The sequence below is a fragment of the Cyprinus carpio genome, chromosome B22 (genome assembly GCF_018340385.1).
Source record: "Cyprinus carpio isolate SPL01 chromosome B22, ASM1834038v1, whole genome shotgun sequence".
NCBI classification, from domain to species: Eukaryota; Metazoa; Chordata; class Actinopteri; order Cypriniformes; family Cyprinidae; genus Cyprinus; species Cyprinus carpio.
In genome coordinates, this window is record NC_056618.1 from 2,608,308 (window position 1) to 2,626,383 (window position 18,076).

General features: G+C 35.4%; 1 protein-coding gene across 1 annotated transcript in view; it reads right to left on the reverse strand.

The window, feature by feature from the left end:
* Nucleotides 1-14,725: 14,725 nt before the first annotated feature.
* Nucleotides 14,726-18,076, reverse strand: part of LOC109052650 (H-2 class II histocompatibility antigen, E-S beta chain-like) — a 4,314-nt gene continuing 963 nt past the window's right edge. Inside the window, exons 2-5 of the mRNA XM_042749915.1 lie at nt 18,060-18,076; nt 16,401-16,682; nt 16,126-16,239; nt 14,726-15,457 (exon numbers count right to left, since the gene is read on the reverse strand). The exon at nt 18,060-18,076 is cut by the window's right edge and continues 259 nt beyond it. Of these exons, the coding sequence (XP_042605849.1) occupies nt 15,435-15,457; nt 16,126-16,239; nt 16,401-16,682; nt 18,060-18,076 (436 nt within the window). The 3' untranslated portion in view covers nt 14,726-15,434. The remainder of the gene's footprint in view (nt 15,458-16,125; nt 16,240-16,400; nt 16,683-18,059) is intronic.

Consider the following 18,076-nt stretch of genomic DNA (forward strand, 5'->3'; position numbering starts at 1 on the left):
TGTATTAATGATTTTTCTCCGTTTCTCGCTTTAGCGATCACGAATTTGTTCAGAAGATGTCAAAATACATCTTGAGGGCCATCTCGGCAAAGCTTTGACATATTTGTACCAAACTTGTATTCGTGCCATTGCCTACCCTCAGTCTGACCATGCCACATCAATTTGGTAATAGCGCCACCTATTGGTCAAGAGTAAATCATCTATTAACCATTAATAATTATGCATTTATAAAAATGCTAATAACTTTTCAATATTGTAATAGCCTATTGCAATGAAACTGGTCTCAAAATATTCCTTGGCTTATGCAGAACATAGATGTTTCAACATGCCAGGAGTACTTGAACTTCCTATTCCGCCATTTTGATTTTTATGTTGAAAACCTACTTTTCGAACTCCCTCATCAACCGCTAGTCCGATTTTCACCAAAAATTGAATCAGATGATCTTCAGGACTGTGCTACACAAATGTTATGGATTTTGTATTGATAGACAAAACTGATTTCGCGATACCACAGCGATGAATTTCAGGCATGATGCAAATGCGACACTTCAGCCCAGTATCTCTGCAAATGCCTTTCTTTGCATACTGGATAATACCAAACTTGTGTGTGGCATTGTTCACCTCACACAGAACACACTAAAATGATTAGATTACACGGCCACCTGTTGGTCAAAAGTGATAAGCCATTTAATCATAATACTAGTGCTTGTATTTATGATTTTTCCGCTTACTTCACTCATAATCATCCTAAAATGGCTTCATACTCCTTTCTGCATTTGGTCTGATGGTCCATGCCATGCTTAGCCCTCTACCTTTGTCAGCTGAGTGCTTGGTCTCAAGAATGCTGCTTGCAGCTATATTTTGTTTTTGAAGTCATATCTCCTTGCCATTCAATAAGGTATTCGGCTTCCAGGTAATAACCCTAATTATTACATTATATATTTTATTTTTACATGCAAATATAGATATGGTCATAGAAAGTACTGAAATCTACACACAATATTGTAATCCTTAATATTCACGCCGTGATTTCCTGTAAACATCACTTAGGCGCATTATGGCTACCACGCTGGAGTAGTCAATTGTTCCACAGCCGATGCAAGCCCTAGTACAGTATGACAAAATGTTGTTGTATTTATAAAAGATGCCCATTAGAGCCAAACGACGCTCTAGCCTTGACTGCCATGATTTGTCATATCATCCTGAGCTTTATGCAGGTGTGTGTGCTAGCGCCAATGCATCAGTCATTTTAATTTTGACCACAGACATAATCACAGCAACAGCAGCATTATAAAGTATATAAAATGTAAATAAAGTACATAAAATAATCTGACTTACAGCTCCAAACTTAAGCCCTGAGGCCCGTGTCCTTAGAGTTTAGCCTCTAATTAAACACACTTGAACCAGCTAATTAAGCCTTATAGACACACTAGAAACTCCAGGATAGGTGTGTTAAGGCCAGTTGAGCTTAAACTTTTCAGGGCATTGGCCCCTCCAGGATCTTAGCGTTTTGAGACCCCCTTATCCTACAGAGCTGTTACTTTCACATGGTTTTTGATCATTACAAATAATAATGTAAAATAATTTTCTTTAGAATAGGAGATATGTTTGCCCCTCGTGATCACATATAGGCTACATTATCAGTAGTTAAGTATGTGGTCTTGAAGAGGATCCTTTTTTCCTCATTTGACCTCGGCCCCTGACTTGACCTCAAACTTTTGGACTTGACTTGACTTGACTCCTCAACTTTGACTCGGTCTGACTCGGTCCTCAATTGGTCCTGACTTGGACTTGACTTGACTTGACACGCTGGACTTGACTACAGCCTCCAGGCTTACGTTTAGCTGAGAAACATTACCAGATAAGGTTTTTGTTGGTTTTATGAGTTATGTGGCGGTTGCTTTCTGTACATCCCTCCACCACTCATGTTATGCAAATGTCAACGGCTCTGGGCATATCGCGCGCTGTATGTAAAGGGAAAAGAGGTGCAGTAAGTGTGGAGGAGATCCCATGAGTATGATGAATGCACACAAAATCGCGAATCAATGCTGCAATTGTGGAGGGGAGCACAGTGCAGTGCTACCAAGGTTGTGGAATTTAGTAAAAGAGCCAAAGAGGTACAAAGAATTAAGGTAACTGAAGGCATTAGCTACTCTGAAGCAGTAAAGCTGGTCCCCAGAGTGAATGTAATAATTAAACTAAATGGATGGCATTGGAAATGACATAATAAATGAAGAGATGAAGAGGGCAAAAGGAAAGATAATTTAGCTGTCAGCAAACATGACTTTGTGGATTTTTATGGTTGAAGCATCAACTGTTCTGCACAGACAACGAAATGTGACTGAAAAGGGATTAAAATTATTGTGAAAAGCAGCTGAAAAATATTTGGGGATAAAAGGAATGTAATTTTGGGGGAAACAGTTAGATAACTTATACAGACACTCAGTCTACCTGCAGCACAATGTTGGTATAGACTAAATGGTGGTAAATGTAGGCATACTACAATGGAATGCCAGGAAGTTTAATAGCTAACGGCCAAGAATCTCAAGAAATACGTAGCTGAGTTAAATGAGAAAACCAAATATGAATATGCGTACAAGAAACATGGTTGAAATCGGAGTTAGATTTTATTATTAAGGGATATTCAGCAATATGAGAGATAGAGAAAATGGTAGAGGGGGGGGAGGATTAGTAACTTTTATACAAAATGGTTTAAGCTATGAAATTATAAATGTAAATGATAAGAATGAATCACCATCATAAGGATATGGACATTGGCAGTTATTCTATAGATGTAATAAATTATTATAACTTTGTGGGAAAAATAGAGGGAAGCATTTTGAAAATATTGTGGATCACCACTCAGTGAGGTAATATATGTGGATTTTAATGCACACAATACATTATGGGGAAGCAATATAGATGTATTGGGTTTAGCTTTAGAAGAATATATTGATGTGATAAATGCTTGGCATGTCTTAAATAATGGTGAGGAAAACACGGTTTAACAGCATAACAATACAGAATCAGTACTTGATTTAACTTTGAAATCCAGTAATAGCAGGTATTAGTAATGCGGAGTGTAGATAAGGGAAACTACAATAGGTAGTGATCATTTCTCATTCTAATTAAAGTTGGATCAGGGACGGTCAAGAAAGGACTAAAAATATTCCAAGGTGGAAAATATCGCGAATTGGGAACAGTTTCAGATCATTTGCAGGCAAAAGTCTTAAACTTAAAAAATGAGGATAAAGAAATAGGAATAAATGAGTTTAATAGGTATTATAAAATGAAATAATATTGTCAGCTGAGGAAACAATACCTAAAAAGTAAAGGAAATAGGAAAGGTAAGAATGTACCATGGTGGAATGATGAGTGCAGTAAAGCAGCAAAGCAAGAAACAAAGCCTTTAAATATACAAGAAATATCATTCTCAGGATGCTTTGATAGAGTATAAAAAGAAAGCAGGCAGTAGTTAGGAAAAAAAGTTAAGACACAAAAAAACACAATTTCTGGAGGGAATTTTGTAAATGATATAGGAAGGGATGTGAAGTTATCTGATATATGGGGGAATGATATGAGGATGGGAGGAGTTAGAAGGAGTTATGAAAATACCAGTATTAAATAGTGGTGATAAAGTGGCAGTTACTAATTTAGAAAAGAAGTTTTAGCTCAAAGATTTAGGAAAGTGCATAGTTCTGAGAACCTCACTAAGGAAGCACAAGTGAATAGAAGGAAAGTGTTGAAAGTTTCCCAGATGTTCTTAAAAAGAAAGGACATCTGGAAATCCATTAGATGTACCTTTAAATATGTTTGAGCTGAAAAGAATCCCACGCAAAAACAGACTGGCTCCAGGAAAAGACATGGTATGTTACAAAATGGTAGCAATATGATAGATGAGACACTATTAGGAAATAGTACTAAAATTTTTAATAAAATTTGGGAAATGGGTCAGCTTCCATCAGTGTGTGGAAACATGCAATTATAGTGCTCTATTTTAAAGCCAGGGAAAACCCCTGCCTGACCCGCCTAGTTATAGACTAATTGCCTTAACATCGCAGTTGTGTAAAATAATGGAAAGAATAATGATAGAATGACTCCATTATTTAGAAAGTACCTAATCTTTTTTTCCCATATCAGAGTGGGTTTCATAATAAGTACAATGGATTCATTATTATGTTTAGAATCCCATATTAGGAAAGCACAGACTAATAGGAGGTAATAGCGGTTTCTTTGATGTAGAGAAAGCATATGATATGCTTTGGAAAAAGAAGGGCTATTAATTAAATTACAACGATTAGGAATTGGTGGTAGAGTATACAATTGATTTTGATTTTTGTTTAATAGGAATATTCAGGTAAGAGTAGGTGCAGAATTTTCTGAGGTATATACAGAGAACGGAACTCCACAAGGTAGTGTATGTAGCTCCATTATTATTCAATATTATGATTAACGATATATCTCAAATATTGGTCTAGAAAATTGAAAACTCCTTGTATGCTGATGATGGAGCATTATGGTTTAGAGGTCAGAATGAATCTTATGTTAAATCAAAAATACAAGAGGCAATTAAGGAAGTGGAAAAATGGACAAATAAATGGGGATTTAGATTATCAGTGTCAAAATACGCCATATGTTTTTCAAAAAGCATAAGATCACACCTGTATCCTAAATTTGGTATAGTCAGCCTCTTGAGCAAATGAAGATTATTAGGTTTTGGGATGTGGTTTGATGAAAAACTGACATGGAAGATCTTATCGAAAAAATGGTTACTAAATGTAAAAAGATTGTTAATAATCCTAATGCATGTTTATCAGGACAAGCATGGGGGAGCAAGAGGGCACTTTAAAAATTATATATTAAAATTAATGAGGTCTGTCTTTGATTATGGGTGTATAGCATATATAAGCCATCAGCAGAGTCTAATATCAAACATTGATGTCATGTAAGCTCCAGCTCTAAGGATATGTAGTGGATCTTTAAAAACATCCCCCGTATCTTCTATGCAAGTGGAAATGGGTGAGGATGCCCTTTGAGGATCAGAAGGGTACAACTGATGTTAGCATACTGGATTAATGTGAAGGGACAAGTTGATAGCCATCCAGCTAAAGCTTTTCATCTTTAAAAATTGCTGGGAACATGGAAAAGTCCACTACAAAAGTTTTGTGGATTTACGATGCTAAAGCTGAGAATATTGGGTTACATAAATTACAGTGCAATTATTCACCCAGGTTTCCCAGTCCCTCTCTATTCCACCATGGTTTTTCCTATACCAGATGTAGATTTAGGCATTCATAAGGGAAATAAAAAGTAGGTCAAAGGAAGTAGTAGCAGTGAGGATATTACAAATATTATCTGATATGCATTTTCTGACTATACATCTACATTTACAGATGGTCTCTAAGGATCCAAAGACAGGACACTTGGGTCAGCAGTATATATTCCAAAGAATGTGGGTAATATGTCAGGAAAGAATAGATAATTTATCAGTACACACAACAGAGCTGGTTGCAATTTTGTTGGCCTTGAATGGGTAGAGAGGGAAATGAGTTAAATAACTCAGTGATTATATCTGATAAAGCATTATTCAGCTTGCTTACAAAAACTGAAAATCTATAAGAAATGATATAATTCAAGCAATTTGTATGGTTTTTGCATAAGTTAAATGCAAGGACAAAAATCAGCTCTCTTTGGGTACCTGCACATGTTGGAGGAAAGGAAATTGAGAAGATAAACTTGCAAACAAACACTGAAACACACAGAATACTACAAGTTCCATATAGTAAATCTGAAGCTGGGAAACATCTATTAAAGCATATGCAAGATCAAAATGGCAGGAGCATTGGGTGGATCAAGATAAAGGAGGCATTTTATATAATCTAGCAACCAGAAGTGGGTATAGGAAGGACAGAGTGTAGGAGTAGAAGAGAAGAAAGTATTATTACACGGGTTAAGAATAGGACACACTGGGCTCAATTCTTCATTGAAGATAATAGGGAAACATCCAACAGGGAACTGCCAATATTGGTAGCCATTTAGAACTGTAGAGCATATTTTATTTCAGTACAAAGTACAGCTACAAGAAAAGAAACCAGCTTTTTCTAGTCTCAGCGTCAATCAGGAATAATTTTACAATGCAAGGTCGATAGGGGAAACATCCAGAACATTCATCAATTTGTTATTAAGTTTCTAGAGACAATAGACTTAGCCAGTAGGATTTAATTTTTTTTTTTTTTTTTTTTTTTTTTTTTTAAAAATCCAACATCTCCTGATTCACACTCCAGCCCAGTCGGTGGCGGTAATGCACCGTTAAGTTGGTTTGCACAACCGCCATAAAAAAACAAAAAGAAGAAGAAGAAGAATTTGAGTCCCGCCCTCAGTTAATTTTAATAGGAGTTCTTCTGATCGAAGCATCGACGGCATTTAAAGCCGTATGGTTGTCTGCTTCCCGCCTCCTGCTCTGTTTGGAAAATCTTTTGGCCAATCAATGTCGTATTAGCTATGCCTAATGCCATATTGTGTATTGTAACGCACATTAAAGTAATTAACTGGCTTTAAAATGTCAAAAAGTGTACATTATGGCTAACAGCATTGCATGCTGTCGTGATTCGCTAAATTTACGCTGCTAATTTCGCTTTGAGTAGTTGGAAACATTTAAATTGTTTGCCTCATGTACTAAATATAAACACAAATAGTCAAAACTCACCTTTACATTTCGTCTACGAACTATTTGATCATTAAAAATCCACCTTCTAATTTTTTAGCTTTTAAGTCGAAAAAAGACAGAGGCAAAATGCCTGGACGTGGTGTTTCAGAAGTGCTTCTTCCCGTCCATCCGTAATAATGACGGAGAAAATTCAGACCGGCTGCAAAGGCCTGCCGCCAATCTCAATTAGTGTCTTGTTGCTATGCAAATTATTTAACACAGCAAACCAATCATGTACATGAAAACAGTAATTTGGTCGGATTGCAATGGAAAGCAAACGTATTAAATTATGCGGATACCAATGATAAATGTATTTCATCATGATTGTCTCTATGAAAATATTTATTAAAAACTGCATGAAGTATTTTGTTTTATAAATATCACAAAAAACCTGTTTCCTCGTGGTTTTCACATGTTTTTGGCACTATTTTTTTTCAGAACTGTTATGATAATGTACATTTAAGACAGTTCTATAAAGCTCATTTAAATATTTTAATCTGTAAATTATTCATAACTTTACTATTTAATCATTTTCGTTCACAGAGATTGTATGCTATTTGCAAATGTAATAATAAGGGAGCTGTCTATCAAGGTTGACAGGTATTCAATGTACCCTTGATGTGAGAACAATTTGTACCTTCATTTCAGCTACAATAATTATAAAAGGTACCAAACAGTATCATCAGAGGTCTTTCCTGTACCATTTTAGGGTACACCACCATTAAAAAGGTACAAAACCGTTCTTCAGGAACATTATTTGTACCACTGTACCTTTTTTTCTGAGAGTAAAGTGTGTGAACGCCTCATCTGTTAACATAGGCACTGCAGAAAAATACGCTAGCTGGCTTGCCCTGGCTGCCGCTATGTGTGTGAACCCGGGCGACAGTCCTTGCCCCCTCATTGGAAAAAAGCAGGAGTAGCAGGGCTTTCCAACCCATTTCCATTCGGGAGCTACTTTTTAAAAATGAAAGCTGCTGAGAGCTACCAATGTTATACAGTACTTAAATCTCTTAAATAATGTATCAAACTTTGTTCAAATGTGCTGGAAATATTAAAAAGTACTGATACACACACTGAAATAATTTTAATTAGTTTTATGTCAAAAGCCAACAAATAAATTAGCAGCATATGCACTTTATTTGCCTAACAAAGGCAGTGAACAATATAACATTTGAAAAAATCATGTAGCTAGATTTTTAAACTAACAACAAATATTCATAACATGTTATCTACTGACATGTACTACATGTTTAAAAGTATAAACAATTAAATTATAACATATCAGGCCTTTATTTATTTATTTATTTATTTTTAAATGACTCACAGAATATTAGGAAGAAGTGGAAAGAAACTATCAATTCTGATTGATGAAGATGTTTGAGAGGAAGTCTGGGAGGGAAGCTAAAAATATATCAGTTCTGTAACCATGCGCGAGAGCAATTCAGCTGAAGATACTGCACAGGCTACATATATCTCCTAATCGCAGACATACTTTAACAGTTCCTTTTCCCCAAGTATGTATTAAATGTAAGACCTAAATTGGTACTCTGACTCACTGTTTATGGCCATGCCGCTTTTGATACAGGATTACTGGTGTAAAATACTTTGAGAAATGTAAAAGATTTTGAGTTTGGATCTATAGATTTAAAACTTTTGTCATTGTTACTAGGATTGCCTGATAATAAGGTAACTTCTCTGGCTAACAAAAGGCCCTTTTAATGTCATGACATTTTCAGCACGGAAAATCATTATTTTCCAGTGGACCTTTTTGATAAAGCCTCCTGTGAAGGGCTGGTATAAAGAGTTAACAGAGTTATTTACCACTGGAATACCTTTACTTGTATAATTCATTAAAAGACATCTGGATCTTTTCTACAAAGAATGGATACCGCTTGTAAATTATTTGGACCCTGTGATTGCTAATATTATGCTGTCTGGTTTTCATGAATGTAAACTTATACTTTTGTATGATGAGAACTTCTACCAATATGTTGAAATTTGGCCATTTGAGCTGCTTTTTTTTTTTTTCAACCTTGTTTTAGTTCTTATTTTACTTTGTAGATTAAGGTTAATGGATGTTGTTGATGTCTTTGTCTCATTGTGACTTGCAGTTTGTGAAAAATCAATTTAAAAAAATTCAATTAAAAAAAAGAAAAAAACATTTACCTTAAATCATGTGGCACTTTTCTTTGATTTTCTTAAAAACCGCTCTATCCCATGTTTTGTCAAATTCAAACGATTTAATATGTGTCCAATTTCATGCAAGTGCTGTTTTTTCTTTTTGCTTTACTACTCACTACGCCAGGAGAGGTCAACAGTATAACATCCTTATTAAAAGTCCGAGTGGTATTGTGTCCTTGGCCTGTAAAAAACACAGTTTAACAAAAAGCAAACTTTAACCACATTTAAATTTCTTGACATCCTTAATTCTGAAAATGGGTAAACTCACTATTGAAACTGGACTTAGTTGGGAACACATTTTATATTTTTTTTACTATAGAGGCAGGACATTTTTTACTCTCTGTCTGTGTGTGTGTAATTTGCATAGCGCTTGATGCATTTCATGAAGATTGCATAGAAGTTAAATCTCACCTTTTTCCTAGATCGAGACTGCCAATTAACTTACTGCTGGCAAGTGTGATATAATGGTCCGTGAACTCAACCGGGCGGATGATGTTGGCATCGCTTATGGTTATTATAATAGCGGGCGAAGAAAGAACATTTCCTCAGAAAATGCTAATTGCTTCAGTTGTAGAACCATCCCTATCCATGATTGCAAATGCGTATATAGACAGGTTACTCCGCTCACGCTTTAACGCACTTCCTTTACACTGAAATGCCTTCCGTTTAAACTGAAAAGTTCACGCACATCTACATACGAAATCACTTGCATATATATATATGAACACAAATAAAGCATGTGTCTTTCTTATCTGAACTGTATATACGCTTAGTAAATGTTATTTTTTTATGTATGCGCGAAAGTGTTTTATGGATGTATGCGCCAGCATTGAGCTTACATTTATGTGCGAAGTGTTTAATAGGTGTATATGCACGGATCAAGTTTATATGTATATGCGAGTATGTGCAGCTGTGTTTGTATGCAGCTTAGTTTTATATGTATGCTCGAGTGTGTGTAGGTGTATATGTATGGATCGAGCTTATACATATACGTGAGTGTCTGTAAGTGTATGCATGTGTCAAGTTTATATGTATACGCAAGTTATTCACAAGTGTGTATGCATTCATTGTTAACATTATATGTATTGGTATCGATTTCATATTAGTGTGCATGTGTATTTCATATATGTATTTTGTGGAACGTCCCGTAGTATGCATGTATATGTGAGTAATGTAGGGTGTATATGCACGTGTTTTATACATGTATTCATAAGCAAAGTTTGATTTAAATCCTACACGGCGCACCATAGTTATGCTATGTTATAAAATAACAATAAAGCAGATAAAAGTTTCTTAAATTAATATAATTTTATAACATGGTAACTGATATATAACATATATTATGTTATAAAATAACAATAAAGCAGATAAAAGTTTCTTAAATTAATATAATTTTATAACATGTATATATATATATATATATATATATATATATAACATTTTATCTGAGCCAGGGGGGGCCTTTCTGTGAGGAGCTTGCATGTTCTCCCTTTGTCAGCTCCCCACAATCCACCATGCAGTAGGTGAATTGGACAAAAATGGCTTGGTGTGTGTGTGTGGTGTCTGTGTGTGAGCTCCTCTGATGTACTGGGCATCTGTCCAGAATGTGCCTCAGTTGCGCCTTGGTTTCTGAATATGTCCTAGTTTTATGGTTACTGATTATGTTAACAGCCCAACCTGTTTCTCATTATCTCTATAATTTTTTTATGTGGTTGGTGTTTTTTTGAGTTTTTCCGTTATTTTTTTTTTTGTTTGTTTATATTTCAGTTCTTGTTGTCCTGTGTTTATGATTTTGTAAATAAAACCACTTGCACCTATCCTTGCCTCATCTCTCTCCTCCTCAAGTTGAACCACACTGACAGGGTAACTCTGTTTCTGACTCCCATGACAGCTCAGACAGTATGAAGAACACTGAACAATATCAGCCTCTATGGGTGGCACCCAAGAAAAAAAAAAACCTGCTTTGTTCTGGCACAAACTGCAAGATAAGACTCTGCTAAAGGACATGAAAAAGAAGCCTGATGAATACTGGGATTACATTCTTTGTTCAGATGAGATAGACCGACAAAAGATGTTTGGTGAATCTGGCCAGTACTACTACAGTGAATGCATAGTCCCAATGAGCAAACATGGAAGCACAGAGGTGGGGAGTGCATGACGATATGGGGCTGCATGAATGCAAAAGGTGTTGAGAAGATCACATAGATGCCTATATACCAAAAATACTTGTATATAAATACTCCCAGTCTACAGAAGCTTCATAGAAGAGGGATTTTTCCAGTATGATAACAATTCAAAGCACACAGCCATAACAATCACAATCTTGTTTAGTTTCTAAACAAGAAAAATAGTAAAATAGTAAAAAAAAAAAATAAAAAAAAAAAAGGCCAAGAATGATTCCGGTCTTGAACTCCAACAGAACACCTTTGGGGGGGATTTTAAAGAGAATGAATAGCAACACAACACCTCCAGCAAAGAGCAACTGAAAAATAACTGTCTCAGAAGAATGTCAGATAATCTCTCCAGAAAACTGTACAACAATGATATCTTTCTTGGCCGGGAGAATTGAGTTTGTCATCAAAACTAAATGTGGACATATTAAGTATTGAAAAAAATAAAGCATTTGAATCTACTGACTTTTGTTGTATTCTCCATTTCTCGATGCAGGAGATAAAAAGTGATTCACCACAACTTCTGAAACAAAAAAACACTTCTTCTTCAAGCAATAGAAGAGGCCTGCAGAGAAACTGAGATAAATGTATGCCAGGAATGAATGAATTCTTTCCATAGATCCGATGCTTGGGAAAACATACTGGGAAACAGCTCAGAGAACATATTGTGATGTGAATGAAATTCTCTGGCAGAAAGAAACATATATCATAGTACTTCATTAAAAAGTAAACACTGATTTTCCAAAGGAGCAAAATTAGACTTAGATTTTAGCTACAGGGCCTTCAGTTTTGAGAGCATCACTTAGCAGTTTGGAGAAGTTTCCTTAAAATAATCACTTCCACAACCAACCAATGACAGTAAGGAAACATAATTAAGTCATCAGTTTCTAGAAAGATTGACATTTGTTAGTTTGAAATTTACAAAAGCCATATATTTTTTTTACAATATATATATATATATATCAGTTTCTAGAAAGATTGACATTTGTTAGTTTGAAATTTACAAAAGCCATATATTTTTTTTACAATTGATTACAATGTTACTATATAAATTGGTAAATTAAATAAAAATATATTATCATAAAAATATCATTATAATATAAACATCTTTAGTGTGCAATTAACTTATCTTAACCAGATCACATTAAATAATCCTGCATTTTTTAAGGTCCTTGAGGATTTTAATATATTCATGATATCTTCAAAAAAAAATTATATCTTCAAGATTTATAATGAAGACAGCCCAGAATAAGAATCAAGTTTTACTTTTTCAAATAGACATTTGTTTAACATATGTTTGGAATTAAATGAATTTCACTATAAACTTTTCTCTGGCACAAATAGTGAAGATTAATTTGTTGCACCCTGGGATTGATTATTATTATATAACTCCTTTTTTAAATAAAGTTATTATAATAAAGTTTATTATGTTTTAACTTTGCAGTCATACAACTCATATAATTGTCTCTAATAATGTATTCGATTAAAACAGCTGAATTTACATTGTTCAGACCCCTCATTAAGTGTGTGGAAGTACAGTTGGCAGCACAATACTCTGAAGCCTATTTGGATGACCTAAGATTGGTAATTTTGAGGATCTTTTTCTTCCTCAGCAGTCTTTTATCCCTCATGAGCTCTGTCAGGTTGAAATAGTGTTGCTAAACAACAATTTTTCCAAGTCTCCAAAAATCTTTGATGGGGTTCAGGTCTGACAAGAACATTAACAGAGTCATACCCAAAGCTATTCCAGAATAACCTGTGATCAAGGCCTGACTGAGGGACTCCACTTCTCACTAAGAGAACAAAGGACCTTCTCCTGATAATTAACATTTGACACACTCTTTGAACACTCTCCTGCATAAGTAACAGTGCCATCGAGACGCCCCACGCCTAGCAGTTCACACCTCACCACCACACTCCCCTCCTCACACTATGATCCCCATCCTTTCTCCCCTCACCTGAAACCTCACTTCTAAATCTATGCAATGTTAATTGTATACAACAAGTGACTATATATGTTTGGTATCATTTGAAAATGTCTCAGTGTGTGCCTGGTACAAATGGTCTCAACCTTTACAAAAGGTAGACTAAAAGATAATACAGATCCTAAGAGTTAAGAGATATTTTGCTTACTGTAATGGGGGTGCCCTTTTCCAGGGTCTTCCATGTTCCATGTACCTTCTGTTCCCTTTGAGGTGTAAACTACCCCGGTCTGAGACCTGGGTTAATGCAAATTCCAATTGTTAGTTTCTGGTCTTCATCTCTGGGATGTTTGTTCTGGTCTGAGGTTTTTAAAGGATTGCAGCAAAAGGATCAGGGCGATTCTGTAACCAGAAAGCCCGAGTGGTGTGTGTCTCTTCACTTCATACTATGTATTTCACTAGAAGTCAGGTATGCATCTTTCAATTCTAGATTCATCTTTAAGAATTTGATGTCTTGTATTGAATTGATATCTTTGAATTGGGTATGTAATTGGCAGAATACATATTTACCTGACTGATAATAAATTGTTACATTTGATTTTATTCTGTTTTACTCTGGAATTATTGACTCTAGTAGATTATGTTGTATCCTTGTTAGAGACATGAGCAATCTGAATGAACGATTACAATAATATTAAAGAATAAATAGAATAATCAAATGTGAGAATAATAATAATTAGAGATAGACAAACAACCAATTTGCCTTTCAACCCAAATTCGAGGTCATACTTAAATGGAGTCAGATTTGAGTTTAACCTAAATTGAATAACTCTACTTACTGAAAAAGACCGAACACGCAGGAATCCTTCAGCCAGCATCGGATACCTTCCTTGGCCCGTGCAGCGTGGACCTTACACCTGCATGTTATTGTCATGTTGAAGGTGAACTTTAGTCCAAACCATGAGGTCCAGAGCCTCTGAACATATTTTACTCAAGTATCTACCTGGTTGGAGCTGTGGCACAGAGGGTTGCTCCTGACACATGAAGAGCTGTTGGACTTATGTTCCAGTCCTGTCCCCTATTTCTCCCCCCATACTTGTCATTTCTTCACTGTCCTAAGTAATAAAGCCAAATATAAATTAACAAAAAATCTCCCTGTATTCTGACCTGCTCAAATTCCTCTCAATCCACATAAACATCCCGTGTGTAAAATACATTGTGTTGCTGAAGTTTACTGTTATGGTTTTGTTTAGGGACGTACTATCGCTTTTACTTCATAAGCTTAGTTTGGCAAGAAGGCAAGATCTTTAAATGGTCTCAGTGTGTCTGAACTTCTTTCTTTTAGGAATACTGGGACTGTCAAAGCACACTTTTTTTGTATTCTTCCCAACATCTGTGCTTTGACAATCTTTTCTTACAGGTTTACAGTAAGTTCCTGTGACCTCAATGCTTGGCTTTAGCTCTGATATTATGTACAGCACACTTTCACCTGTGAGACCTTTCATAGACAGATGCGGGCTGTTACTTATTGTCTAAACTATTTTATTTACCACCAGGTAAGTTGAATTCAATTGTAGAAACAACAAATTTAAGAAGAAAAAGACAGAAATTTTGTGTGATCTATGTTTTTGTTTTTATCTGTGATACTGTGAAAACATATTCATTATGGAACATCGTGGAAAAGATGTGACATGAAGAAAAAAATGTTACTGTGAGGTTAAATGAGTAAAAAAGTTTAACAATAATTAGTTTGTAAAGAAATATTTATTTAGGGCTAAAATGTACAGGTTCAAGAATTTCCACATATGATAATGCATCAAAGTAACATCAAAGTAGTATTAGTAGGATAATTTAAAGGAAGAATCACAACTGAAATTAAATGCACAATTAATAATAAATAGCCAGTAGGGGTGATGCTAAAGTTCCATGAATAAATGTTTACACATCAGGCATGTATCTATGCAAAAGAAACTTGAATCATTCAACATTTTATACAACTAGAGCTTGTGCATGTTTTTTTTTCATATATATTTACTTCAAAAGAAAGGAATTGTCAAAATCTGTTTTGCGAATGCAGCCTCTCTGACTCTGAAGCTTTGGTTGGTTTCATAATAGCAATAACTGCAATAGAAACATGGATTGAAACCTTTATAACATCATTCACTTTGCTTGATCAGCTCTAGAGAGTTCAAGCTAAATCATTTCTACACATTCTCTATAAAATACACATGTATTAGTTTATCGCTGACATTACATAGAGATGCTCAAATAAAAGTCATGTATGTTTGATGCTGTTTGTTTTTCATTTTCATTATTACTTTAATTTTTAAAGTGAAACACAAGGTAAAATTTCAGTATAAGAAGACTGTATGTGAAAGTTGTGTCAGAGATTCCATCAGTGATCCAAACAGGTCCTGTTCCAGTCAGCATCAGGTCACATCAGACTTACTGGAGTCAGTTTGGTACCAGGATCCTCCCTGACAAAGTAAAGATAACAATTTATTGACAAGTGAGATGAATATACAGCCATGATGTATATGGATTGGTAAGCAGCGGCTATTTGCACTAAGTGAAAATAGCGATAGAGGCTATTTATACTGTTAAACTAGAAGGATTTTCTTCTATTTATACTACTTATTGCAAATGGCAATTATCTGCACCTCAGTATTATAGTACATTATAAAATGTTTGCACTAAGTGAAAATATTGAGTGTAAATTATCATCTTAATTCAAATTATTCAATGGATAACACCTTATTGGGACAATAAAGCCCTCCCTACACACCTACACTAACCCTACCTGATATATTATTTTTCTAATTTTTATTATTTCCTTAATTTTTATTGAAAATAAATGCCTTTCTGATCTGATAAAAGATTTGAAAAGGAGAAAAAAAGTTTGGTAAAAGCGGATTTGAACCCAGGTCAATCGTGTCAAAAAGACAACGGTACGCACTTTACCATCTACACCCACTGGAGCTGACGATTGTTAGCCGTCTTTTATAGTGTTGACTATCCCTATCACACGTTTGTGGGTGGAGCTAGTGTAAAAGTAGCCTCTGTCAACAAGTCGGGCTATTTGACCTAAGTGTAAATAGACACTCCGGGATAAGTATCAGCCTGATTTGCTCTTATCTCCACTGACCTGCTGATTTCTTCTTGTAGTAAATGAGTCCAGCAGCTGCGATGATGATTCCCAGCACCAGACCAGACGCACCGATGGCGATTTTATTCCTCTCACCTTCAGGAAGAGAGGGGTCTGTGGGGTACAGAAATCATGCTCTGTTCATTCTCAATATTTACAATATTTGTTAAGCTGTGAAAGTGTAACAAAATAATTTCCAGATTTTCTATTTGATCCCATTACCATGCCCAAGTCCTTCATAAAGGTAAGTCTGTAAGGTAAATGTTTGGTCTTACCCCAGTCATAGATCATGGGTTTACTGAAGCTGGCGTGCTCCACCATACAGGAGATCTTCTCTCCAGATTTGGGGGTGTACTCCAGGTGAGAGTGAATCTGGTAGAACCAGTTCCCATTAGCCATCTCCATAGTGGAGGTCACGTCTGAGGTCATCTCTTTACCATCTCTCAGCCAGGACACTTTGATTTTTTTAGGGTAGAATTCATATGCACTGCACATCAACACAGCTGGACGGCTGCCATCAGCCTGCCGCGCTGACCTGAGTGTAATCATCGGTTTTACTAAACCAGGAAAAACATCAAATTAATTCCTCTTACGTTAGCTTACACTATTCTAATGCATGTAACACAAATATTGATATGCAAGAAGCTATAACACTTGAATGAACTATATGAACAAATTAATAAAATGAACTTTGAATTAAGATATATAGACTAATAAAGAGCATAGACATGTTTCCTTCAGTGGTGTGTGATGTTTTAAAATAAGGAGGCAAAGTCCCCCAAAAAAATTTATATATCAAATGTATGTCCCTGTCACACTTAACTCTCTGCTTTAAATAAACATTTATTTGTATTGTTTTTGTTATCGTTACTTTGGATTTTATTTGGTCTTTTTTTTTTGAAGAAAACCGGCTGTAAAATGATCAACTAATAAATTACTGATTTTAATATTTGTTTTATCTGATAATTAATGCAAAATAATTCGTAACAATATACACGCGCTAAGGTTTGTATAGTGATTTACTAATAAATCAGATCTTTCACAAAACAGACAAACGTTGATAAAACACACATGAATGCAAACACCGATCTTTTAATTAATGCAAACCTACCATAATTACATTACGTTAAATTTTACAGTTACAATTATAAATTATGTTATCAAATAAAGTTATAAAATAATTATGCTTTATCAGAAATCTCTGAGCGTCTCGTTTGAGAGTCAGAAACCTTATGATCTTAAAGACAACCGTCAGAACAAAATCAGCTCTCCGAAAAGTTTTATATTATGTTAATTTGAGTTTGAATGAAGAGATCCCTGTGGACTGATTAATCGCTGAACCGCATAATCACCAGAAGAAAGAAGAAAGCACATCAGCGTTGAACCTTGATGAATTTCCACTCAGAGGTACGCAAAAATGTAGGCAGGATGTTTCCCTCATGCTTCTGATATACCACAACCGCTGTTAAATTTGAAAACATTAATTATATACATTTAGCCAAGTTTCGTATGCAAGTTTCCCCATGTTTCCCCTTACAGTAAATGCGTCGTCGTAAGACCGGAAGTATGCACAGCACACACTGCTGCGTCGCCAAAGCTCACCGGCGCCATCTTGTGCATCGAGCCCATTCAGTCAAAATTTACACCCCAAAATGTCGGCCGCGATTCCGAAGCGCCACCTAGCGGCTGTTACCCAAAACACATCAGAGTTTCGCCTCTTCTTCTACACTCTTTGGGGAAGAGAGAGAGACGCGGACTCCTGCTGTTGGACAGTGTTTCTTCAGAAAAAAATATTTTGTAGGCCTAGCTCATTTCGCATGTTGTTTTATTTTTTTGTACCTTGATTATTTTCATCCAGTTGACCCCTTCTTAAATTTGCATATATATATTCATACTGAACAGTACAGCTGAGAGAAGAGTCCTGTAGCACTCACCTGATTTATCACGGACA